The following is a 25,123-nucleotide window of genomic DNA, read 5'->3' as shown; positions in this document are numbered from 1 at the left end:
AGCATTCTGCTAGAAAGATGCCATCGTTCCCGGGACCCAGTGCTGAGGAGTGACACCGTGACGAATGATGCAACACCCAGTGTATCCTGAATCCTAAGCATTGCTGGGATGCAGTAGTCAGTTCTGGGTGGTGATTTGGACCACATGGCCTTTAGGGATTTGTTTCAGCACTAACTCCTATGCCGAGTGGTTATAGTATGGTTGATATGATAAGGTGATATGGTCAATGAAAGTAAAACCAAGATGGAACTATGTGAGCTTGTGTGAGACCGTTTCTCTGGAGAAATGCTTGGGAAGCCCTTTATGTCTTAGCACCGGCCTGACCAGCCTTGGTCTTCCAGACAGCCTTTTAAACTTTATTGTCATCACATTTAGACCTTTGCCCTTTCCTCCTGAGAGATGACCTCATGTTTTACCACCTTCTTCTTTTTTTTTTTTTTAAAGGTACCGTCCAAGAAGCTGGAACACTGTTATCTAGTAAGAATGTTCATGTCAACTGTTTGGATGAGGTAAAATTAATAACAGCATTTTCCTTCCTGAGAGGATGAATGGCTCAGTTGGCTAGTGCTTGGCGGGCCACCGTGAGGATTAGGGTTCAGATTGCCAGAGCCTATGTGGAACCAGGCACGGCGGTACACACCTGTAATCCCAGCACTGGTGGGGGAGGGGCAGCAGAAACAGGATGCCAGAGCTCAGTGGCCAGCAGACAGTCTAGCCAACAGCGAGCTCCAGGGGCGGTGAGACACACACACACACACACACACACACACACACACACACACACACACACCAGATGGGTAATGTAAAATCTTCCAATGGTAGTTGTTTTGTAGTGCTTGGGTGCTCAGGGTTATATTACTTAAATCAAGATAAGAGACAGTGAAAACACGATTAATCTTATGAGTGATCAAAGAAGTACAAATTAAGCCCAAATTGTAAACCCCTTCTTTCCTCTTTTCATCTTTTTATTTTATTGTTGTTTTTGAGATATATCAATACCCTCCATATATCCCAGGCTACCCTTTGAACTCTTGGTCCTCCTGCCTGCCTTGGCTTTCAATTATGCAATTAAAGGTGTTTGTAATCAATCACATCTGTCTCCAAATGATATCTTTTTTTTTGAAACAGGGTCTTACTATTCAGCAATGGCTGACCTGGAACTAACTATGTAGACCAGGTTGGCCTTTAATTCACAGAGATTCACCTGCCTCTGTTTCCTAAGTACTGGGATTAAAGGCTAATTGTATCACAACACCTAGCCTCTATCTTTTTTTTTTTTTTACGAAATGTGGAAATGTGGTCTTTTATATGCTAATAGGTTATATGTTATATTATTTAAAAAATAAATTTCATATAATATTAAACAAATTTACCAAATGCAATGTGTTAGATTTGAAAATAAAAATAATCAAACTAATGAAATGCCTATCTTGAAGTGTCTTTTAATTCAATAATTCTTAAATTCACAAGTGAAATAGAAATGTTTAGAATTAGAAATACATGTATCAAAATATGCTGTTATTTAAAGCTGTTGAGGTGGCTAAGGCCATTTTGTAGGTGTTATCATGTTATAAATCTTGTGGTATTCTGAGCTTTCAAATCACGAAATTATGTGAGTAAAATACGTAAAAATAAAATCAAGTAAGAAATATGAGATAAGGTATTAGCTACAAGATAGAAAATAGATAACTGGAAATCTCAAAGGTTGAAAGCTTTTGTGTTTCAATTGTTAATCCCACTGATGGAGACTAAGACTCCCACAGTTTAAAGCCAAATCTGAAGCAAGCTTACTTACATACTGGCCAGGAGGATGGATTCTGGCCATGTCCATACCTGAATTCCTGGGCAATGGTCACTGTTTACAGGGGCTTCAGAAGAAAACCCATAATTCATTGCCTTCCCCATTAGTTCCAATCAGGGGCAAACATACTTCTTGCCATACCTGCATCCAATCAGGGGCAAGTGTACATCCTGATGTATTTCCTGCCTGTGAACCTCTTGCCCATGTGTTCAAGCACATCCAGTGCAAATGGGTGAAACAAACCTGTTTAGGGAGTGAAAACTGTGTGACTTGTCGTCTTCCATAAACAACAGCCTCCAGCCTTTCAGGAACTGTCCTTGGAAGGTGGGGCTTGCAGATCAGAGGCCTTTTTGTGTCATGGATCTCTGGGGCATAGTAAATAAAACCTAAAACGTAAATTTTTCTCTCACACAATCAATCCATAGAATTGGAGAGAAGTTTTACAAATCGTGTCTGAGGAGAGACATGTAGCAAGAATATAGAAAGAACGTCTAACTTAAGAAAAAAAGAACATAGAACCCAGTGGAGAGAGGGGGGCGGGGCAAGCAATGGATCCAACCAGACAGGGCTCCAGAGAAGATAAAAAAAGCCCGGTAAACTCCTGGTAACCCCTGATGCCCCTACCACTTGGGCAATGCTTTGGGAGCACAGCAGGGTGTCACTTCCTACACACTTGGCTAGAGTCAGAAGGGGCGGGTTGTGACACCTCTCACTACTTCTGTGGTAAACAGAGATGGGTGTTCAACATCGGTTTTCTTCATAGCACTACCTCAAATCCGTAACTGGAAGGTAGTGTTTTCAATTTGACGTAGTGTAGAGAGAAGCCTTTTCCTTCCCAGCCACTTTGGTTTTTCCCCACCAGTTGCCTGGGCTCTGCCGCGTTGTAGTCCCCAAATAACACACAAGACGCTGTATTGATTATGAAGCTGATGGCCTTGCTTGTCTCTTACTGGCTAGCTCTGACTTAAGTATTTAACCCATCTAAGTATTTCTCTTACCGGACGGACATCTCACTTCTCTGGCGGGCTACATGATGACTCCCTGTGTTTCTCTTTCCCAGAGTCCTCCTGGACTCCTAGTCCCACCTATCTTGCTTCCCTATTGGCCAACAGTGCTTTATAGACATATACACAGGACTTCCCCATCAATGTAGGGGTTTTATTTTGAACATGGGACTATTTTCTTTTAGCAGATTAGCTGTTTTGTTTTGAGTTACTTGTCTCTTATTCTTCGTTATTATTTACACTGACAGACTATGAAAACAACTAGAAAGGCTGATGTAGAAGCCTCTATCTCCGAACATAGACGTGTATTAATACCCTTCCGTTTTTTTCTTGGCCCACTGAGAGCACATCATAAAGTGTAGCATTAGAAACAAACTAATGCTTAGTAAAAATTACACTGGAAATTTATAATTTTCCTTTGCCTCGTTTAAGTAATGCAAAATGCAACCGAGATAAGAAAGCAGGAATGATATCCAGACCTTTGAAAAGCTAGTCTAGGTTTTTACACATTCTAGTAGCGTGGGATAATGACACAGGAAGCGCACATTACCTGGGGCCATGACAGGCAGCTGGCCCAGACACCTGCAAGGGAGTGATGTCGTCAATCAAGAGAACTAACTATGCTTTTGTAAAGGCGCTTTCTTGGTTTGGGGCCCTAAAATCTAATCTTCCTGAGGTGGCCACTGCCAAAAGAGAAGAGGCAGGGAATGAAGACGCAGAAAGAGGGAGTTAGCGTTTATTTTACAATGAGAAGAAGCGACGGGAAACCAAGGGAGGCTGGTGTGTAAACGGGCAGAAGAGCCCAGCAGCCAAACACAGGGACAGCAGAAAGAGCCCCATTTGCAGCAGAAGAAAGGCCTGCTTTGAGGTGTGCAGGCTGTCACGTTGTATTGAGAGGCCCTGCTTTCCTCTAGCCCAGTGTTGGTCTCTGCAGGTGAGGGCTGTGGGGTAGGGTTCTGGGAGGGGAGGGTGGGTGGGGGTGGAGGGGGCGGTGGCCTGCTAACCCATTCTGAAAGAGCAGAAATGGCTGAAATCTGAGTGCTTTGACTCTTTAAAAAGAATAGTTGTGTGTTTGTTTATTTAGCATACGAAACACTCTGTTTTGTCTGACGTTTTTTTCAGATTTCATTTGTTTTGGTTGATCCCCTTACCCCTGTCTTTCCCCCTCTCCTCCTGCTTTCTCTCCCCTCACTCACCCCTGTCTTCCCACCTTCATGTGACATGTTTTATTACACCCTCTCTTCCTCCATGGTTCCTGCTGTGGGGACCCTTGCCTCACTCATGGCTCTCTGTTCATAACTTGTACCCACATCCACACGAATGTGTGTGCATATGTCCGTGTTGTTGCTGTTGTTTTGGTGCTATCGAGCAAACCTAGGGCAACTACTCAGTGAGCTACAGTCACCTGAGAGGACCTAGCCTCCAAGTCCATTGTCAGCAGCCTTCTCAAGATGGTGTTCTTAAGGCAAGATAGAAAGAGGAAAATTGAAGGGGATATGGGCGGGAAAAGAGCTTCTCAGAACCTTTCCCGTCGAATGCAAGACAAGAACCTCCCACACAACTGATGAAATGCCAAAATTATTCATGGGGTTAATTTCCTTAAAGATATCTCAAGAATGGACGTTCAAAACAGCAAATGAACTGTTTACTTACGGCCAGAATATTTATGAGCATGAGCTGAACGGTGTTAGTACCTATCTCATTCCTAAACTGAAACCACACACTTCATAAAATCATATTACAATTTCCTTACCAAGAAGAAATACTTTCTCCTTTTTATTTTATTTTTTTGAGACAGGGTTTCACTACATTGCCCTGGCTGGCCTAGGACATATCTAGAGACTTCTCTACCTCTGCTTCTGATGGATTAAAGACACACGCCATTGTGATAAAATAAATTAAGCAATCTACCTCATATATTTTTACTAAATCTTGAAACTTTGTAAAAAGCTGTGGAATTATATTATTCATTATACATTTCAAATTGAAGCTGTCAGGAATGAACCAAGCATAGCACACCGATAAAAAATGCACAGCGCAACTACAGAAGATAGGCAAGGCTAACCAACACTGTCAGACCTTCACACAGCAGCCCTGTGCCCAAGACTGTACAGCCTGTCCTTTTTAAAGATATACTCAAACCTCTAAGAGAAAATGTCTTCCTTGGGACATGAAAGGGTCATATATGAGATTTAAGAGATCCATGTGTGTGCTGTAATATTATTACATTATATGATACTTTGTTAGGTAAACAGACAGATGGAAACCAAGCAATTCAGTCTAATTTAAATATTGCCAGCTACTTTGCAATGCTTGCAATCATATGTAATCAAATCATAATGCAATTAAATGCGTGTGTGGTTTGGCGATTTCTGTTTTAATATATGATGTTACAGCAAGTAGATATATCCTGTGTCTGCTTTTTCTCACTGTCAGTAGTCAGAGAATTTCCAGTTCACTACATGTAGCTGAATTTTTAAAACTGTGTGTGTGTACGTAAAAGGCCAGGCCAGGGTATCTGATCTCCTGGATCTGGAGTCCCAGGCAGTTTGGGGCCATCTGATGTGAGCACTAAGAACTGTACTCAGATCCTCTGAAAGAGCAGCAAGCAATATTAACCTCTGAGCCATTTCTCTATGCGCTCTAAAATTTTAGAGAATGTTCATCTTTATTTGTTTATATTGTGTGTATGTGTCGGGCCACCTGTGCTCAAAGAAAAGCGTTTGAAATAGGTTCTCTCCTACCACTGGGCCCTGCTGCTCAGACACGGGTAGCCAGGCTTGGTGGAAGCACTTTAACCCACTGAATCATCTCACCCTCTCCAAATTCACTTATTGAATAGCTTTAGAATTACCTATTATGAATATGCCAGAATTTAGTCAGCTTTCCTTTTGATAAGTGCTCTGCTTACTTTTTTGTTTGTTTGTTTGGTTTGGGTTTTGGCTTGGTTTGGTGCTGGAGGTTGAACCTAGGACCTTGCACTTGGTAGGCAAGTACCCTATCATTAAGCTACATTCCAAACCCCATCTTAACTTTTTGTTTTGAGATAGGGTCTCTTACCAAGTTACCCAGGCTCAGGCAGGCCTTGAACCTGTGGTTCTCACACGTTAGCCTCCTGTCTTTGGTTTTCTTGTGTTCATTTGTATCTCAAGAACTGAGAGTGTGGGGAGATGAGGACTTTGGTCAGTCTGGGTTCTGATCATTGCTCTACTTGTCTGATAGTCTGTGAGGCTGAACATGTCTTTTCTGTTTGTTAATCTTTTACAAAATAGGTTTTTCCCTCAGAAGTTGAGATAATATCTAAGCGAGGAAATGAATGTACTTTACCGGCTTTAAAGATGATTTTATTGATTTATGTTTGTGCTGACAAGTAATGAAAACGGAAATGTGCATAATTAATGTATTTTCACTTCTGTTTAAAGAATGGTATGACTCCTTTAATGCATGCAGCGTATAAAGGAAAACTTGATATGTGCAAGTTACTTCTGCGCCATGGAGCCGACGTCAATTGCCATCAGCACGAGCATGGATACACAGCCCTCATGTTTGCGGCACTTTCTGGTAAATTTCAGTGTTTACTCTGTCAGTGTTGATTACCCATACAATTGAAACGGGCATGTGTTTCAAGTTTAATGCATGTCTTAGTAATCTTTAGAACTTTAATAGAAAAGAGTGGTGAGAATTGACTTCTGAAAAGCTGTAATGCAGCCAGGTGGTGAGCACACCCTTAATCCCAGCACTCAGGACACAGGGGCAGCTAATTAATCTCTGAGTTCGAGGCCAGTCTGGTCTATGGAGTGAGTTACAGGACAGCAGGGCTACACAGAGAAACCCTGTCTTTGAGAAAAACAAACTAAAATAAAATAAACAGCTATAATGTCTGACACAAGTTGCGGAATTAGTGATCTGTTTCTTTTTTTTAACACATTTATTGTGGTTGGGGAATATTCCCGCCTGCCGCAGCACAGTCTGCCCTGCAGGCTTAGTTGCGGGGACCGAATGCCGGTCCTCAGCCTTGCAGCCAGCACGATTACTCTTACCATCCTGTCAGCCTAGTGGCCTGTTTCCCTAGGGACGTGAACTCTGCACATCTTCTTCCACACTTCTGCCTTTGAGTCTAAATCTTCACATTTTAATGAGATGCAAACATTTCTTTGGCCGTGACACTGCTGGCCACTTGCCCAGCTGGACCATCCATGTGGAAACAGACTTACGTGCATCCATGCCTGTTTCCTGAATAAAATTACTGAAAAGTGTCACCTAAAGTAAAATAGAGTTTAAGGATTGAGTCTCTTTTTCCTCCTCCCTTCCCTCTCCTTCCCTCTCTCCTTTTCTTTTTCTGTTTCTGTTTTGAGACGGGATCTCACTGTATAGACTTGGCTAGCCTGGAATTCATAGAAATCAACCTGCCTGTACTTCCTGAGAGCTGGGGTTAAAGGTGTGTGACATCATGCCCAGGTGATTATAAGTCTTTAAAAAAATAGAGATACAACATAATAAGCTCTGATTTTAAAGGCGTGCCCGTGCACGTGCACTTACATACAATCACAAAAGCATTTCTAAGTAGTGTATACAATAAAGAATCCATAAATAATACAAACACTAGGGGCTGGACAAGTGGCCAGAGGGGTGCAAGAATGCAGAGCAAGAAAACCTTTAACTTGGAGAAGAGAACCATGCTTACTCCAAGGATGCGTCATCAATGTCATCAGCAGCAGAGAGGAGGGGAGGGAGACGGAGAGAAGAGAGAAGAGAAACCTTTACCCGGAGTAGCCATCTCTTTGTGGGCAATCTCCCCCTGAGAAGGAAATGAGGAAACTTTCTGGAGAAGTTTTCGTTCCTAAGGACAAAGGCTTTACCACCTTAGAGACTCGACCCCTAGCGGAGGTTGCCAAATTGGAGCTGGACCATTTGCCTCTCCCTGGAAGGCAGCTGCATGCGCTCACGCTCGCAGTTGGCAGCCTTCCTCAGAATGTGTCCAGCAAAGCGAAGGACGAAGCCGTTTCTGTTTGGCCAGGTGGAGGACGGTAGTCACTGTGGATGACTGTGGAAGGCCCTCAGGGAAAGGCACTGGTGAGTCAGCTGCTCGGAGGCTCTGGGCAGATGCAGTGAACGCCCCTTTTTGCTAACACATGTCCTCGGATCGTGAACGTGGAGGCAATGGACATGGTGATAAGAAACTCCAGCCGTTTCACACAGAGCGAAAGCAGCCACCCAGAGTTGCACCCTCCGGGTCCTCGGAGGGTGAGTGTGCCTTGAGCTGGAAGGCATTGGGATGGAGAGGCGATAGTAGGATCGAATGGACCCAACATCCAGGAGGCTCATGGGACGCTGGAGATGAAGATAGCACCGGGTTATGCTAATGAGGCAGGTCCGGATGAGGCTTCAAGAAGAGCTTCTGCGGATGGAGGAGCTGCCTAACCGAGAGGAAAGACAGCAGCCAGAGCTCAGGCAGGAGGAGGAGTGCCGGCTCTGTGAAGAAGAAACGTGGCGACCGCAGGAAGTAATAAGGCAACGGCAGGAAGGATTCGAGGGACTCTTCCCTGATAAAGAGAACAAGGGCTACGGATGGGCCACATAGCTATGGGAGATGCTACAGACATAGACAATAGACCACCATTTCCCTGCTCCTGTACCAGCTGGTACCGAGCCCCTCCAGGGCCTGCCACGATGATGCCAGATGGAACCCTAGGCTTGACCCCACCACCAACTAAATGTTTTGGCCAAGTTGCTGCAATGGAACAAATTGGAGCAATTAGTGGAACTCCTCCTGCACCCAACCTTCTGGCTCCTGGAGCTAAACTTGTCCTAAATAATTGCTGCCCATACTACATAAACTTTAGGTGTCTAGTTTTCCGAAACCTTTATGGACTAGCCAGAATTCTACTCTAGAAAGGGTTAGGTATTCTCACCAATAGCTAAGTCTTCCCTGCCTGTACTACTCTCGGGAGTATCCTTGGAGGTAGAGGGCACGGGAGGGGTGGTATTTAACGAATCAAAGTCTGTGGTATATTGCTTTATCAGTCTGTCTGGTGAGTTCCTGAGGTGTGTTGATTGCTGAGGATGTGGTGAACCATGGCAAAATGGTCTCAGAGTTCCATTAATCTTGATCATTTCCTTCCTTCCTTCCTTCCTTCCTTCCTTCCTTCCTTCCTCCCTCCCTCCCTCCCTCCCTCCCTCCCTCCCTCCCTCCCTCCCTGCCTGCCTGCCTGCCTGCCTTTCCTTCTTTCATATTGTGTCCAGTTTTAATTACGCTTTCATTTTTATTCCCCTCAATCCCAGAGACACTGTCATATATACCATCAAACCTAAACATCCTCCAGTGACCTAGTCCAGTTCCTCCATTCACTCCCAGATGAGAGTTCTGAAAAATGTCCACAGAGCTGACAACACACACACACACACACACACACACACACACACACACACACACACACACACGGGTTTGTTGTATCTCATGTATAACCCCTTCATGTCATAAGGGAGACATTAGATGTTTTGGTAGATCCTATAAAATCTCGTGTTTGCCTTGCTTCCACCTTTTCCTTGGGTGCTGGCTCCCCAAGAGTGACACCCACTCGTGTCTGTGTTGCTGCTCACAGCTTTCCGTGACAGGCTGTGCGATCCTGGGCACAGGGCTGCTGTGTGAAGGTCTGACAGTGGCGCTTAGCCTTGCCTATCTTCTGCAGTTTGTTGTACATTTTTTTTAACCTTCAAATTTCAAATATGTTGAATTTTTTCTGAGAAAAGGAGCAGTAATGCATTATCACTTATTAAAACACATTTGAACCCCACCACCACCCCCAGAAAAAGTAAATCAAAAGAATGCCTACTGCTCTGGAGTTCAGGGTTCCTGGCGCCCACGTCAGGTGGCTCACAGCTGCCTGTAACCGAAGTTCCAGGGCATCCAATGCCCTTTGGCTACTGTTGGTTCCCTGCACACATGTACAGTAAGGCATATTGCTGCCCGGGGGGGGGCTCCAATCAACACAGGGCTCAAAGGGAAATCCATAGTGTCGGCACATACTATACTTTTTTATTTGAGGACGTTAGGGAAAAAAAAAACACACTCTTGATGGTTTCCTTCTTTATTCTTCTTTTTTTTCTATAGTTTATATACCCCAACAAGTTTTTCAGGTGATATCAAAATTACAGTGTGGTCCTATTCTGTTTGTCAAGTGAATGACTACAATGAATACAAGAAAAAACAGCATGTTTTCCATATCCCTTACATGAGTAAACATTTATGTATTACGAGTGAAAAACAAATTATCCCAAGGACCCACATACATTCATACCCAAGCAGCTTGTTATAGATTAACTGAGTGGGCAAGCAAGGTGTTCTTCTCGTCAGGTCTTTTATTTGCAGGCTACATTTTGTAGTAACAAAAAAAGGGGGGGGTCAGTTACTTTATAACTTATCTTGAAAGGCAATCTTATAAGGAATCTTAAAGGAATTAGAAACCTAAACTTTTATATATGCAAAAGAATCAGTCAGCTCTACTTTAAAACGTTAGGGTACATACCCACTCGTTAATAGTTTTTTATATCAGAAGACTGAGGGCCAAAATGGGTATAAGGAATTAATCACCACCTTTAGTCATCAACCAATCCTAACAAGAAAGGCATGCCAGCTACTAATAATTGGGCTGCTTTGTCCTTGTTCCCTGACCTTAAAGAGTTCCACATTCAACGATGCGCCTTTCTAAAACTTTACATTGTCTTCTGGGAGTTTTCACCTCAAAGCTATTTGACAAAAACATCTTAGTGTAACTTTAAGTTATTTTAAAAGCTTTGTTTCACTCGTGATGTTCTCCGAAACCTTTGAACACACCTCCTGACATTAAAGTTAAAAGAATTTAAGCTAGCCGGGCAGTAGTGGCGCATGCCTTTAATCCCAGCACTCGGGAGGCAGAGGCAGGTGGATCTCTGTGAGTTTGAGGCCAGCCTGGTCCACAAAGCGAGTTCCAGGACAGCCTCCAAGACAATACAGAGAAACACTGTCTCGAAAAACCAAAAAAAAAAAAAAAAAAAAAAAAAAAAAAAGAATTTAAGCTAGCTGGGCTAACTGGGACTCAACTGTTATTCTTAATCATTAAACTTAGCTGTAGTCTATATGGCTCCTCAATAGAAACCCATGTGTTCTAGCTGTGAGACATTTCCTTGCATATATTTTTATTCATCAAAACTCTGCATAAGTTAGCATTATTATTATCAGTCAGACAGGACAACTTAGGAAGGAATCATCTTCATAGCAATCCACAGGTAAGAATGCATCGGAACGGGATGTTTCCATGAGGTAAGCACTCTGTCTTACAGGCAGTGGGGATCTCTCCACAGCCACTCACACCGGGCCAGACACCAGAGATAATTTTGTTTGCAGCTGCAAACATGTAAAGGCACAGCAGGAGCAAAAGATGCTCCGGGGTCTGTGGTCTCTAAGCCTGTCCTGTCCAAGATTGATCCATTAGGGAGTCTCCTCCTGGTCGGCTGACACCTGGGGCTTCAGTTGCTACCTGCTGCTCCTCTGACACGGCCTCCCTCACAGGTGCGCATGCGCGCACACAGGCACGCACGCGCACATACACACACACACACACAAATAATGATAATAAATAAAACTATAAGCAAAGGGGACATCAGCGATTTAATCACGTAGAATTTTAACATTGCTGTAAATGAGATAAAGTACAAATAAAAATGAAGTGAATATTTATTGTGTGTCTTTGGATTCATTGCTGTCTATAAGGAGATCTTACAAATCAAGTAGAGAAAGACAAATACTGTGAGAGACAACTGGACAGAGAACAGAAGAAATCGAGCCAGCTGGTCAATATGGAAAATGCTTTCATGCTTACAAAAATGATCCAAAAGTGCTGCTCACTCAGTGGAGATAATATTAGAAAATATGCATAATGATTTGGAAAGTGAAAATGAACTATAGGTATTTACACAGAAATGTGCAGAAAGATCCCCAAGGCTTATACCATATTACCATATATATACCACATACACCTCCCAAGTCTGTAGGAGTCAGAGGAGGAATGAGCCCGCGGGTGTTCAAGGAGGGTTTCTGTTCATTTCTCTCTTCTCTGTGTTTTTGATAATTTTGTTTGTACATTTTGATTTAATCCCAAGCATTGCCTTTAATCAAACATACTCTGCTTTATTGTTAAAAGTGATATTCAAGTCTATACTATGTTTATATTACCAAAGTGGTTTCCCAGGAAATTGCTTTGACTAAGTAGATATTATTGTGATGCTTTATTTTTGCAATTATGATTGATATTTTTGGAAAAATGAAAATGTCTTCATGATAGAAACTTGAAAGTCGGTAAGGGTGCTCGAGAGAGAGCAGACAAAACTGTGCATGTCTTAGGGTTAACGAATCTGTGTCCTGGAACTCTAGGCAATAAAGACATCACGTGGGCGATGTTGGAGGCAGGTGCAGAGACGGACGTTGTGAATTCGGTGGGAAGAACAGCCGCCCAGATGGCAGCCTTTGTGGGTGAGTGTCTACCGTACTTTCTCGGTGAATTATCCTAGTTTCCTGTGATTTGCGTTTTGTTTTATTTAGTTAGTTTGTTTCTTTGAGACATGCTCTAGTTGTCCTGGAACTCTATGTAGACCATGGGGACCTTGAACTCACAGATCGGCCTGCTTCTGCCTCCCAAGTGCTGGGATTTAAGGCATGTGTTACCACACCTGGCAAAATATTGATACTGCACTATAACATAGTGAAATCCCTAGTGACTCTCTGGAGAAAACGAACAGCCATGTTGAATTCCCACTCTGTGAGACAGAGCAGTAGGGACATTTCATTGCACTCAAATCTTTGAACTAAGCTATTTTCTTTCCTCTAATGGAGGGAGGCTGACCGAGTTTAAGAAATGACCTGTGAAATCAGAAGACCTGAGTTGAAATTCTGGCTGCACCACTCTGTTGCAAAGTATTTGAAGATGTTGGCTCTTCAGCTTCTTCGCTGTAGAACAGCTACAAGGCCATTTTAAGGATTACTAGAGATGACTGACTTAAGATCTTCCTGTGTAGAACTAAACAAATAGTTCTAGTTACTGCTGTGAACAGTCAGGCAGCAATGGTGGTGTTATGGAGAGGAGTGATGGATAATAATTTTAAGCTGTTTCATTATCTCCATCAGCCACAAACATTAATTTTGTGTGCCCATTTATCCTTGACATGTTAGTCCTGTTATTTGACATAATGAAGGGGGTGTAGAGGAGGGTGAATGCTTGGTCATTGGTATTTTGGTCTCTGAATTGGCAGTTAAGAGCCCATTGATAGAAAAGCAAAGATAGAAACAGCCGATTTAGTAGGATCACCTTAAGTGGCGTTGTGATAACCAGTAATTAGGCAAAGTCTTAATATTCACACCCTGTAGAGTATCTTTGTAGGTGCCTTGGTTACAGTGGTGAGCAAGCAGAAGTTAAGTTGTTCATGTTTTCACAGTGTTTAAAGGCAACCGGCAATTGACAAAAAGGCGTGCGATTCTCTACGAGAGAATTTGAGTTCTGTAGACATATCGTTAAGAAAGGGATTGTCTACCCTGTTCCAACAGGTTTTTGAGAGAAATTATGTTTAAGCTGAGATACAGTAGGAATTAGTCAGCTATGGGCAACATTAATTATATATTGTATTAAAGTTTATAGTTACTTTTTCTTGAAGTTAGTAGTTGCTTCCATTTATTAAGCCAGGCAGTTTACTTATGTTGGCTTTGTAATGACACATACTCTACACTTTAATTTCAGAAATATTTGAGAAAGTTATAGCCTTGTTGAGCCAACTTCAGAGAAGTTGTTTAAGTCTCAGAGATTTTTTGACTGTCTCCAGCTCACATCTAAGCTAATATGGAGGATGTCAGCACAGTGGGTGTGAACTCCCAGCTCACATCTAAGCTATGGTGGAGGATGTCAGCACAGTGGGTGTGAACCCCAGCTCACATCTAAGTTACTATGGAGGATGTCAGCACAGTGGGTGTGAACTCCCAGCTCACATCTAAGCTATGGTGGAGGATGTCAGCACAGTGGGTGTGAACCCCAGCTCACATCTAAGTTACTATGGAGGATGTCAGCACAGTGGGTGTGAACGCCCAGCTCACATCTAAGTTACTATGGAGGATGTCAGCACAGTGGGTGTGAACGCCCAGCTCACATCTAAGCTATGGTGGAGGATTCAGCACAGTGGGTGTGAAGACAGAACTGGGAAATCTGGAATGGGCATTTTAGTTCAGATTGTTGCACGTTAGTGGTGTGGGGGGGAATCTCATCACTTTTGTGGGCCTCAGTTTTCTGACTGGTGTGCAGTGAAGAGTTTTGTTTAATCTTACAGCTTTTTATTATGTCCACAATAAATGAAACAGCTCAAATAGAAGTTAATTTCCCCAAGACCACAGGACTGGAAATGGAAGAGACTCTTCTTTCTCATCCATACAATGCTTTTTTTCTTTTTTCTTTTTTGGTTTTTCGAGGCAGGGTTTCGCTGTATTGTTTTGGACGCTCTCCTGGAACTCATTCTGTACACCAGGCTGGCCTCGAACTCACAGAGATGCACCTGCCTCTGCCTCCCGAGTGCTGGGATTAAAGGCGTGCGCCACCAATGCCCGGCTTGTCTTTTTTTCTTAACATTATTATATTATTACCAAAACTTGGAAACACAAATTGTCTACAATACCACTCTATTTGAAGTAAGAGATGTTTTTAGTCACATATGCTGTGGTGATTTGAAAGAGAGTGGCCTCCCATAGACTCATATATTTGAATGTGTGGTTTCCAGTTGGACTTCCGGGAAGGATTAGGAGGAGGTGTGTCACTGGGGGTGGGCTCTGAGGTTTCAGAAGCCCACACCTGGCCCAGAGTTGCACTCCCTCCCTCCCTCCCTCCCTCCCTCCCTCCCTCCCTCCCTGCCGCCTGGGGGTCTGGATACTCTTAGGTGCTTGTCTAGCTCTGTGCCTGCCTGCCTGACACTATACTTCCATCACCGTGATAATAGACCAAGCCTCTGAAACTATTAGCAAGCTCTCAGTTAAATGCTTACTTCTATAAGAGTTGCTGGGTCATCGTGTCTCTTCACAACAAGAGAACAGTGACTAGGATTTATGATGTGCTGGCTAGTTTTATGTCAAGGTGACACGAGCTGTAGTCATCTGAGGGGAGGGAACACGAGCTGAGAAATTGTTTCTATAAGATCTGGCTGCGGGTACACCTTTACATTTCCTTAGTTAGTGCTGTGGGAGCACTCAGCCCATTGCAGGTAGAGCCACCCCTAAACTGGTAGTCCTGGGTTCTTCTAGGAAAGCAAACTGAGCAAGCCAGTAAACAGCACCCTCCATGGCCTCTGCAGCAGCTCCGGCCTCCAGCTTCCTGCCCTGTGTGAGTTCCTCCCTGTTGCTTTCAATGAACTGTTTTGGGAACATGTGCATGAAATAAACCCTATGCTCCCCAAGTTGTTCTTGGTGAGAGTGCTTCATCAAGGCAATAGAAGACATGACTAAGACATATCGACGCAGAGTTTTTGTACTTATATAAAATCTACAAACTACAGATGAGAGAAAATATACAGCATTTGCTTTTATGAGATTGGCTTAAGTAGCTTAGCATGATTATCTCCAGTTGTATTGTTTTCTCCATTCTAAAACAACAGTGCCTTCCCTGCATTTAAAGCTATTTAGACTAACGCTGCAGGTTATAGGTACACCACACCTTGCTAGTTGAAGTTACATTTTCTGTATAATTGACCTTTAAATTTTCTTTCCTTTTACTGAGAATAGATTTTTTTTTCATATATCCTGATCATCCTTTCCCCTCCCTTTACTCCTCCCAGGACTTCCCCAGATCCCCTCCCATCCAGATCCACCAGTCTCAGCTAGAATTTCTAATGCTGCCATAAAACACCATGACCAAACAGCAAGCCAAGGAGGAAGAGGTTTCCACATTGCTAATCATCACTGAAGGAAGCCGGGACAGGAACTCAAACGGGCAGGATCCCAGAGGCAGGGGCTGATGCAGAGACCGTGGAGGGGAGCTGCTTACTGGCTGACTTCCCCTGGCTTATTCATCTCCCTTTCTTACAGAACTCAGAACCAGCAGCCCAGGGATGGCACCACCCACCAGGGGCTGGACCCTTCCCCACTGATCACTAAATGAGCGAATGCCTCACAGCTGGGTCTCAAGGAGGCGTTCCCTCAGCTGAGGCTCCTTCCTCTGATGACTCTACCTTGTGCAGAGAGGAAAGCCTTTTCCTTGCCGCTTTGGTTTTTCCAGTCGCCTGGGCTCTGTCGCGTTGTAGTCCCCAAATAACACACAAGACGCTGTATTAATTATGAAGCTGTTGGCCTTGCTTGTTTCTTACTGGCTAGCTCTGACTTAAGTATTTATCCCATAATTGTTTTTTTTTGTTTGTTTGGTTGGTTTTTTTTTGTTTTTGTTTTTTAACGAGACAGGGTTTCTCTGTATTGTTTTGGAGGCTGTCGGTCCATCCCGGCCTCGAACTCACAGAGATCCGCCTGCCTCTGCCTCCCAAGTGCTGTTATCCCATAATTGTTAAGCTAAGTATTTCTCTTACCGGAGAAAAGTTCCGGACATCTTATTTCTCTGGTGGGCTACATCGTGACTCCCTGTGTTTCTCCTTCCCAGAGTTCTGCTGGACTCCTAGTCCCACCTATCTTGCTTCCCTACTGGCCAACAGTGCTTTATTGACAAATACACAGGACTTCTCCCATCAAACTTGTGTCAAGTTGACACAGAAAACCAGCCAGGACAACCCCCTTTCCGTATCTTATTAGAAAACAAACAGGATTCTGGGGGAGAATAATAAATATAATATAACAAGAAAGACAAGAGCTAGCATGTTGGTAGAGGACAAAACAAACAGAAGGGAAAAGGCTGACAGAACAGATACAGACATAGAGACCCACTCGTTTGCACACTCAGAAATCCCATAAAAACACTAAATTGGAAGCTATTTTATACACACACACACACACACACACACACACACACACACACACACACACAGGACCTGCAGGGTGAAAACAGAAAAAAAAATATAAATGTAAAAAAAAAAAAGGCCTGATATGACGTGATGAGGCAAAGAATCTGCAAAGATGCCCTTGAGTTCATTTTGTGGTGGCATCTACTGCGGGCATGCAGTCTCCACATAAGAGTGGTTTGTCTTCCCAGTGGGATTCCCATGGAGAAAACTAATTTATTTGAAAGTGGTTTTCAGTTGGAAATAGCTTCTGGATGAAGGATGGAGCATGTGTCCACCTCATTCTGGTTTAGGACTCCTCCATCTGATGCTTACCTGTACAGGCCCTATGGACTCCATCTGATGCTTACCTATATGGGCCTCATGTGTGCCACCTCTGTCTTTGTGAGTTCATCCAACATGTTGATTTAGAAGACCTTGTTTCCTTGGTGTTCTCCATTGCCTCTGGCTCTTAGATTCTTCTTCTGCATGGTTTCCTGAGTCCCGAGAGGAAGGTTTTGATGGAGACTTCCCCTTGTAGGCTGAGTGTTCCAAGGTCTCTCACTCTGCATCGTGTCTGGCTGTGGTGTCTGCATTTGTTCCTATCGGTTGCAGGCAGAAGCTTCTCTGGTGCTGGCTGAGCAAGGCACTGGCCTACGAGTCTACCAGAATGGCATTAGGAGCCATTTTATTGCTATGTTATTTTGGTAGAACAGTTAGTGTTGGTTTCACCCTAGGTCCCAGGGCCGTCTAGTCTCAGATTCGTGGTCACCCAAGCAGTGCTTGGTGTGAGCTCTGTCTGGAGTTGGTCTTAAGTCAGATCAGACATGGGCTGGCCACTCCCAAGATTGGTGCAGCCGCTGTACCAGCATGCCTTGCAGGCTGGACAGCACTGTAGATCAGAGGGGTTTGTCGCTGGGCTGGTGTTCATGTCTCCCCTTTGGTACCAAAGGCACTAGCAGGGAGGGGATAGTTACTCTGTTAAACAGTCTGTCCCTTGGCTCAGCGGTATATGTGGCGGTGTACCCAGAGATGACCTCTGTCACTTTTAAACCGTGACCAATCTGTACAGGAACTACTATTTGTGACTTGCTTTCCTTATTTACTAGCAAATCATAGTCATCTCTTTCACCACGGGGTTCTAGAGATTCATCCTAACAGCTGTGTAACATTGGGGGCACAGATGCCCAACGTTCACTTAGCTTTCCCTCTTGGCTGATTTGATAACTGTGATCCACTCACCTTGCTGTTAGCCATATGCTAGTAACTTAATGTCTAGAAGATGTTATCAGAAACAAAACTTGCTAAGAAGAGGAAATGTAGTTTTAATTTTTATGTTAAGTCTAGATTGTTTTTCCGAGAGTACAGCAATTCATCTGAACCTCGTCTGCTGGAAACGATCTGTCTTCTGCTGACATGATAGGGGAAAGACTGTGATGTCATGACTTTGCCTCCCCTCAAGACTACTGAAGCTAAACTTCATTGTTGCGCATTTCTGTTTTCTTCTGTGGACTCCGCTACTCTCTTCTGCTCCCCTCTCCTCTCCTCTGCTCCTCTCCCCTGCTCTCCTCTCCTTTGTTGTGCTCTTTGCTTTCCCCTCCTCCTCTCTCCTTTCTTCTCCCCTCCTCTCCCTTCCCCTCCTCTCTTCCCCTCCCCTCTCCCCCTCCTCTTCTCTCTCCTCCCTTCCCCTCCTCTCTCCCCCCTCTTCTCCTCTCTTCCCCTCCTCTCCTCTCCCTTCCCTTCCTCTCTTCCCCTCCTCTCCTCCCCTCCCCTCTCCTCTGCTTTCCTCTCCCCTACTGTCCCCTGATCTCCTCCTTTGTTATCCTCTCCTCTGCTGCCCTCTCCTCCCCTGCCCTCTACTGTATTACTCTCCCCTCCCCTCTTTTCTCTCCTGCTCTTCCCTCTTCTCTTCCAGTAGGGTCTCATCTAGCCCGAGCTGTCCTTGGACTTACTATGTAACTGAGACTGGCACTGGGTTCTCTGCTTTGCAGTCATTTTCATTTATAGACCTTTGCCCTTCTGCCTCCCTCCCTTTATGATGGGGAAGTTGTCTTTTTCTCACTACTTAGAAAAAAAGTTATTTGTATTTTAGGCTGTCAGCTCTTTCTCTACCAAATGTGATTCAAAAATTGTATGCCAATCTCACTTTTGTCCTTTGATTTTAAAGAGCTTTGCTATAGAAAACATTTTTAAAGTCATTTTTTATTGCTTCCAAGACTTTCATTTATTTAGAAGTTGTCTTAGCCATGAGTTACAACAATGTTCTCTGGAATCTTCTTTAGATTTTTGTGTTTCCCTTTTAATGTGCATATGAATACGTGTGTTTTGCCCGCATGTATGTGCATTCGTCATGTGCATGTCTGATCAGAAGATGGTGGCAAGTCTGGAGCTGACTTATGGACAGTTGTGAGTCTCCTTCTGGGAGCTGAACTAAACTCTCAAGTGCTGGGATTAAAGGGGTGCATCACCACAGCTAAACAATGTTTTTTGCACAAACAGAATTAATTTTTTAATTGGCCCTAGACTGTCTTCTAGTTACAGTCTTTCCGTTTGAGCGCACCACACCTGACTACCGTATTTTTCGTAAAGCTTATCAGTAAGTACTTTCCAGCTAATACCCGTATCACAGGGACTCTTACTCCATCTCCTAGATTCTGCCACTTCCAGCTCATTGCAGATGAAACAGTCTTTTATCAGTTTTGGGATCACAATGGCTTTCATGACAAGCCAGGTTTCTGTGTGGTTTCTGGGCACTCAGTTTCAGCTCCTTGTGTGACAAGCACTTTTACCCACCAGGCAATTGCCTAGTTCCTCTTTTGTCGTCTTGCATTGGTGCTTGTGTGAGTGTGTGCTTGTGTGAGTGTGTGCTTGTGTGAGTGTGTGCTTGTGTGTGTGTTTATTTAATGTGACTGTCTTGGTGAAAGTTACGCCTTTTCCGGTTACACTCTGTCCTCTCTGCTCAAGGCACTGCTTGCCCATTTAGCAATCCCCTCCCCCCATCTCTCTTCTTTTTGTATTTGGCTTGTCACACCTCTAGGCCTTCACTCTCTGCCTTCTGCACCACTGTCTTAATCTCTGTGTCTACAGCTCCTTGCTGTGAACCTTTCTGGAACAGTCTAGCACGTTTTGTGCCCATTGCTCTAGAACACCCTTGGCAGTATGTCACCTCTCAACAAAACTCTTGATGTCATGGTTTCTCACTCACTCTTCCCCATTCAGATTAGCTGTCCGGATGCCTTCTCTGTTCTCTCTCTCTCTCTCTCTCTCTCTCTCTCTCTCTCTCTCTCTCTCTCTCTCTGTTCTCTCTCTCTCTCTCTTGCCTTCTGCGATCTCTGTTTTCATTGCAAAACTTCTCAGATGAGTTGCGTAGACTGCTTACCTCTTGAAACTCACCACACCTAAGTGATCTTTCTGAAATGCACTTTTTCTTTTTTCACAGTTCTTTTCTCTCTGTTCATTTCAAAGTTATGCTACTGTTTTCTAAATTCTAGCTTTAAAAATGAGAATTCAGTTGTATTTCCATTTTAAACTTTTCCTTTCTGATTCGAGAGAAGCTTGACCTTCAGTTCATCCCTGCAGGGTGAAGACTTTACAGTCTTGTCAGTGGGTCTCTGCTATTGAGAGGGCCTGCATCTCATCATTGCATAAAATGCCGGACTGGAACTTTGCATTTCAGGGACTAGGGTACACCCTGGTGGGGAATCGTGGCAAAGGGCTGCCTCTGCAGCATGGCAGCAGGAGAGCAAGCTGCTGCTTGTTAGGTGGTGACAACCAGGAAGCAGATGGCAGATTGGAACAGGACCAGGCCAGAGCCACAAGGCTGAGCCCTGGGACTGACTGTCCCAGAGGTTCCACGGCCTCCCCAAGCTGACAATCAAGTGTTGAAACACATGAGCCTGTGGGAGACATTTTAACTCAATCAGTAACAATTGTATCCCCTCAGGATAGTATTTCTTCTCAGTAATATACTCAGTAGTTGTATCTCTAATCAGAATTCTTAAATCAAAATAAAGACCTTTTTATAATTTTATACAGCATTTTGAACAATCAAGTAAAGTTAAATTTACAAAGATAAACTTTACACGTATGCCAGTCTAATAAATTATTAGCAAGTGAGTTAGATTCAACTTGTTCTCTGACAGGGTCATTGTTAGGTAGCAGATATTTGATGTATGAAATGTACAGTTGCCAACTGCCTTTTCCCAACTGTCCAGTTAGGGGCTGGCTGGATTAGTCACTTTTTTCTTTCCTATGACAAAATACCAAAACAATTTATGGAAGCAGGGTGGGGGGGTGTTGTGGCTAACGGTTTGAGGAGATACAGCTCCTCGTGGCAGGGAAGTCATGGAGGTAGGAGTATGGGGATGACAGTCACACTTTGTCTGCAGTCCCAAAAGTGATGGAATCTGGGACTTAGCACCCTTTGTCTCTCTTGTTATTTACTCTGGGACTCCCTGTTGGGATGGTTCAGTAGAGTAGGCCCAGGTCTTCACTTAAACCTCTCTCACCAACACACCCAGAAGTGTCTCTAGGTGACTCTAAACCAGTCAGGTTATAATGGAAATTCACATTTCAGGGACTGCTGGAAATAATAGTTACTTTCTTCTGATCATTTATGCCCTAGTCTTGGCATATCTGGCTTTATACTTTTGCTGAGATGATTTTTTTGTTGTTGTTATTCCAATTGAGAGCATTTATTTGGAGACACTAACAAAGAGGCCAAACAATTATTAAAAATAATACAGCAATGACAGACTATGCACACCCCCATGGAGGGCCTCACCCTCCCTGGGGAAATGAGGGGATAACGGGGGGGGGAGTGGGGGAGGACTCGGGAGGGAGGGAGGGAATGGGAGAGGGACCTGGAACTGACTTGTGAAGCAACCTTGTTTCTTATCTAAATTTAAACTGGAAAATAAAATTAAAAAAAAATAATACAGCAAAACAATTTGTGAATAAGAAAAATCTACTCTTCTAAAAGTTAAATGCTTCCATAAAGAAAAATATTTCTTCCTAGTAATTCTTTTAAGCTAGGTATGGTGGCTCATGTATGCAATCCTAATAGTTAACTATCAGAAAACAGTAAGACCGCTGTGAGTTCAAGGCCACCCACAGTTCTACAGTGTACTACTCTGGATTCTCTAAAGAAGCAGTAGCAATAGAAGGAATATATATTAAAGGGAGATTTATTGCATTGGCTCACACAGTATGGTCTGGGTTGTCCAATATGTCTGTCTTCATACTGGAAAGGCTAAGAACATGGTAGTTGATTAGCCTGCTGGGCTGAGTGCCTCAGCAGCTCCAATTTGGTGCCAAAGGTGAGGAGGGTTCTTAGAAATCCACCTGTGTTGAAGGACTGAAGAATCTAGGTCCAGATGTCCGTGGAGAATAGCAGCAGCCGCAGCAGTTTGCTAAGATATTTGAACATTGTTTTAGGCACAAGAGTCTGTGTCTTATGGAGCCCTGATACAGTTACGTGTAAAGAAACAGTGCAGTCGCCCTGAGCCCTTTTTGTTTCTTTATGTGTCACTGCCAGGTCATACAGTCACCTGTATCAACGTTGATGCCGTGACACTTATAACCTGATTGCATTAGGAGATTTGCCCAATTGAATGCTGAGTTTCTCCTGGAAGATTCTGGAAGTAAATAACCATTTTCTAAGCATAGCACCTTGGCTGATTTCAGATCTTTAATTTGTGGTTGACTTCTCTGGATATAAATAGAAATATCTAATAGGCAGAAAGAAGGCATCAAGGAGGAGAAAATGAAGGAGAGGACAAGGGGACGCTACTTCTCATTTTCCCCCAGAAACAGAACCGCACTGATGGTTCCGCATTTACTAGTAACGCACATACAAAACAATGCTGTTGTCAGTACTGAATTCTTTTTTCAAATCCAGGATGGTTCCGCATTTACTAGTAACGCACATACAAAACGATGCTGTTGTCAGTACTGAATTCTTTTTTCAAATCCAGGGGTGTTTTCTTCTATCGCTTTGTTTTATATGTTGTATCCTTCTGTTTCCACTCTGACTTTATCCTTTCCAGTGTTAGATTTCTCCCATGCCTCGCTGAGTAGATTTGCTACTACAAATGTAATTCACAGAAGCAAATTATTAACTGTTAAAATTTGAGCTTCCCTGTGGCTCTTGAAAGCCTCTTGGGTGGTTGTTTGAGATCCGTGGTTGTGGTGGCAGCGGAGCTCAGACACCAGAAGCTGTCTGCCAGGGCACTGCATAGTCGTTCTTCGCAAGCATTTCTTGGGCACCGGGGTAAAGCCTCCGGGGTTGTGGACCAGAGGCACAAAGGGCTTCAGTGTCTTTGCCTGTGGGAGCGCGGTCCACAGCCACCTAGACCCTAGCAGGAGTCCTTCTATTCAGTTCCTCAGGAATGCTGAGTGACAGGTCCAGCACCTGCCGGCACAGGTGTGGGGGCCAGATGGCCAGTAGTGCCATCCCCCTGCAGTCAGCATCAGGCAGGATCATGGCCACTCCCAGAACTTTGTCCACGGGAACAGGAGCCAGGCAGGCAAACCAGCGTGGACCACTCTCTCCAGGACGGGCTGCCTGCAGGTCCATTAGCCCTCGACAGGCAGAGGAGAGGAGGGCAGAGCTGCCCCTCAGGGATGCGCCCTGCCCGTTCGTTCTGCCTGCTTGCCCGGAGTGGCCACTTCCCGGCTCTGGAGAGCTAATGGAGAGGGAGCTGTGGGTGGAGGAGAGCAGGAGCAGGCCACCAGCTTTCGTGGGGAGACTGTGTCGTAGTAGTAGAACTCTATTTAACCCAACAAATGACTCAAGGACGTGAGGGGCTGTAGTGTTGATTCCGAGCTCATGGAAGCAAAAGATTTCTATACTTCATTTCACAAAAAAGCCAAACTTCTCTCCAACTCTTGGGGTTCATGGATTACCTGATATTAATGTTTATGACAGATACCTTGCATAGAATATATTTAAATTACACATAAATGTGCCTGTATGTCACTGGGGGAAGCCTGAGTATCATTGTTGTCAGGATGGAAGAAGAGATATTTGAATTATAGTTTTTATAAAATAATTTTAGGGTTGGTTTTAAGTTGAGTACTTTTTTTTTGGTAGTCTATCTCTCTACTTTAACATGCTTGCAAATGTTCTCTGAAATGTTTTCCTCTCCTTCTCTACTGTTTACTCCAAAAGCAAGCAGTCATGTCATAAAAAACGAGGCAGACTCTTGTGTTTAATGTTAAAATAACAACTTTTCTGTTTTTCTATTTAAAGGTCAGCATGATTGTGTGGCTATAATCAACAATTTCTTCCCTCGAGAGAGACTGGATTATTACACTAAACCCCAGGGATTGGATAAAGAGCCAAAACTGCCTCCGAAGTTGGCGGGACCCCTGCACAAAATCATCACCACAACGAATCTCCACCCCGTCAAGGTAGCCCCGGGCCTGTTGTATCTGCCTTCCAGACCAGCAACCCCCAGTGTCCAAACCGTTCTCACTCCCTGGGGTCGTAATTGTCTAGGCAGAGTCCTGCAGAGGAGGGGTTTGCTGCAAGCTCCCCTGTCTGCCTGAGTCATCGCTGGAGTGCATTCAGTGAACGTCAGGAGCCGGTGAGGGAAACCAAGAGAAGCATGGCAAAAGGCCAGGAGGGGAAGTGGTAGCCTCTCTCTCCTTGGCCTTACCCCCAGGCATCGCAGCAGACAGCCTGGCTCCAGCCCTGAGAGAGTGGGAATCGTTTAGTATCCTTTAGTATGTCACCGGCCTGGACCTGTCCCGGAGGAGACTGTGCTGTGCCCTTAGCCCATGCTGAGTTGGGCAGGCCTGGTAACATGCATCTAGGCGCTCACCATTGACTTGTATGGCAGTTCTTATCCTTGTGGGAATGCTCACGAGTGTAACTAACCAATCCATTAAACATGAGCACCTTTTCCACGCAGGTGACTATGTGATGCCGTTGATCGTGCTGTCAGTAGAATCAGACACATGTCAGCTTGGGCACCAGAGTTCAGGTTGTTCAGTATGGGTTTCAAAAGCCGCTCTGAGCTGCTTTTCCTGCCGTCTTCTCTTTTTGTCTGTTTGCTTTTCAAGACAGGGTTTCTCTGCGTGGCCTTGACGGTTCTGAAATTCTGTAGACCAGGCTGGCCTCAGCCTCAGAGAGATCCGCCTGCCTCTGATCCAGAGTGCTGGGATTAAAGGCGTGCGCTGCCACCACCACTGGCCATTTTTGTTTTTTTTTAAAGAACAGAAGCTACATCAGAAATCTGAAGACGAGGCTGAGAGTTCACCTGTAGACTCCTCTGTTCTCTTGGGGGCAGTTCAGCAGTCCTTGAGCTCACCCATGAGTATGAGAAGCTCC

The 25,123-nt window shown here is 44.2% G+C and overlaps 1 protein-coding gene and 1 pseudogene across 1 annotated transcript in view; both read left to right on the top strand.

Moving 5' to 3' along the window:
- Window positions 1–25,123, top strand: part of Ankmy2 (ankyrin repeat and MYND domain containing 2) — a 50,656-nt gene that overhangs the window by 12,959 nt on the left and 12,574 nt on the right. Inside the window, exons 2-5 of the mRNA XM_005076218.4 lie at window positions 445–509; window positions 6,228–6,366; window positions 12,215–12,313; window positions 24,041–24,201. Coding sequence (XP_005076275.1) covers window positions 445–509; window positions 6,228–6,366; window positions 12,215–12,313; window positions 24,041–24,201 — 464 coding nt within the window. The remainder of the gene's footprint in view (window positions 1–444; window positions 510–6,227; window positions 6,367–12,214; window positions 12,314–24,040; window positions 24,202–25,123) is intronic.
- On the top strand, window positions 7,221–8,949 carry LOC110342036 (annotated as a pseudogene).

This window comes from Mesocricetus auratus, unplaced genomic scaffold (genome assembly GCF_017639785.1).
Source record: "Mesocricetus auratus isolate SY011 unplaced genomic scaffold, BCM_Maur_2.0 Super-Scaffold_15014, whole genome shotgun sequence".
Classification (NCBI taxonomy): Eukaryota; Metazoa; Chordata; class Mammalia; order Rodentia; family Cricetidae; genus Mesocricetus; species Mesocricetus auratus.
The sequence above is the reverse complement of the archived record's forward strand: the minus strand, read 5'-3'. Positions and strand labels throughout refer to the sequence as shown.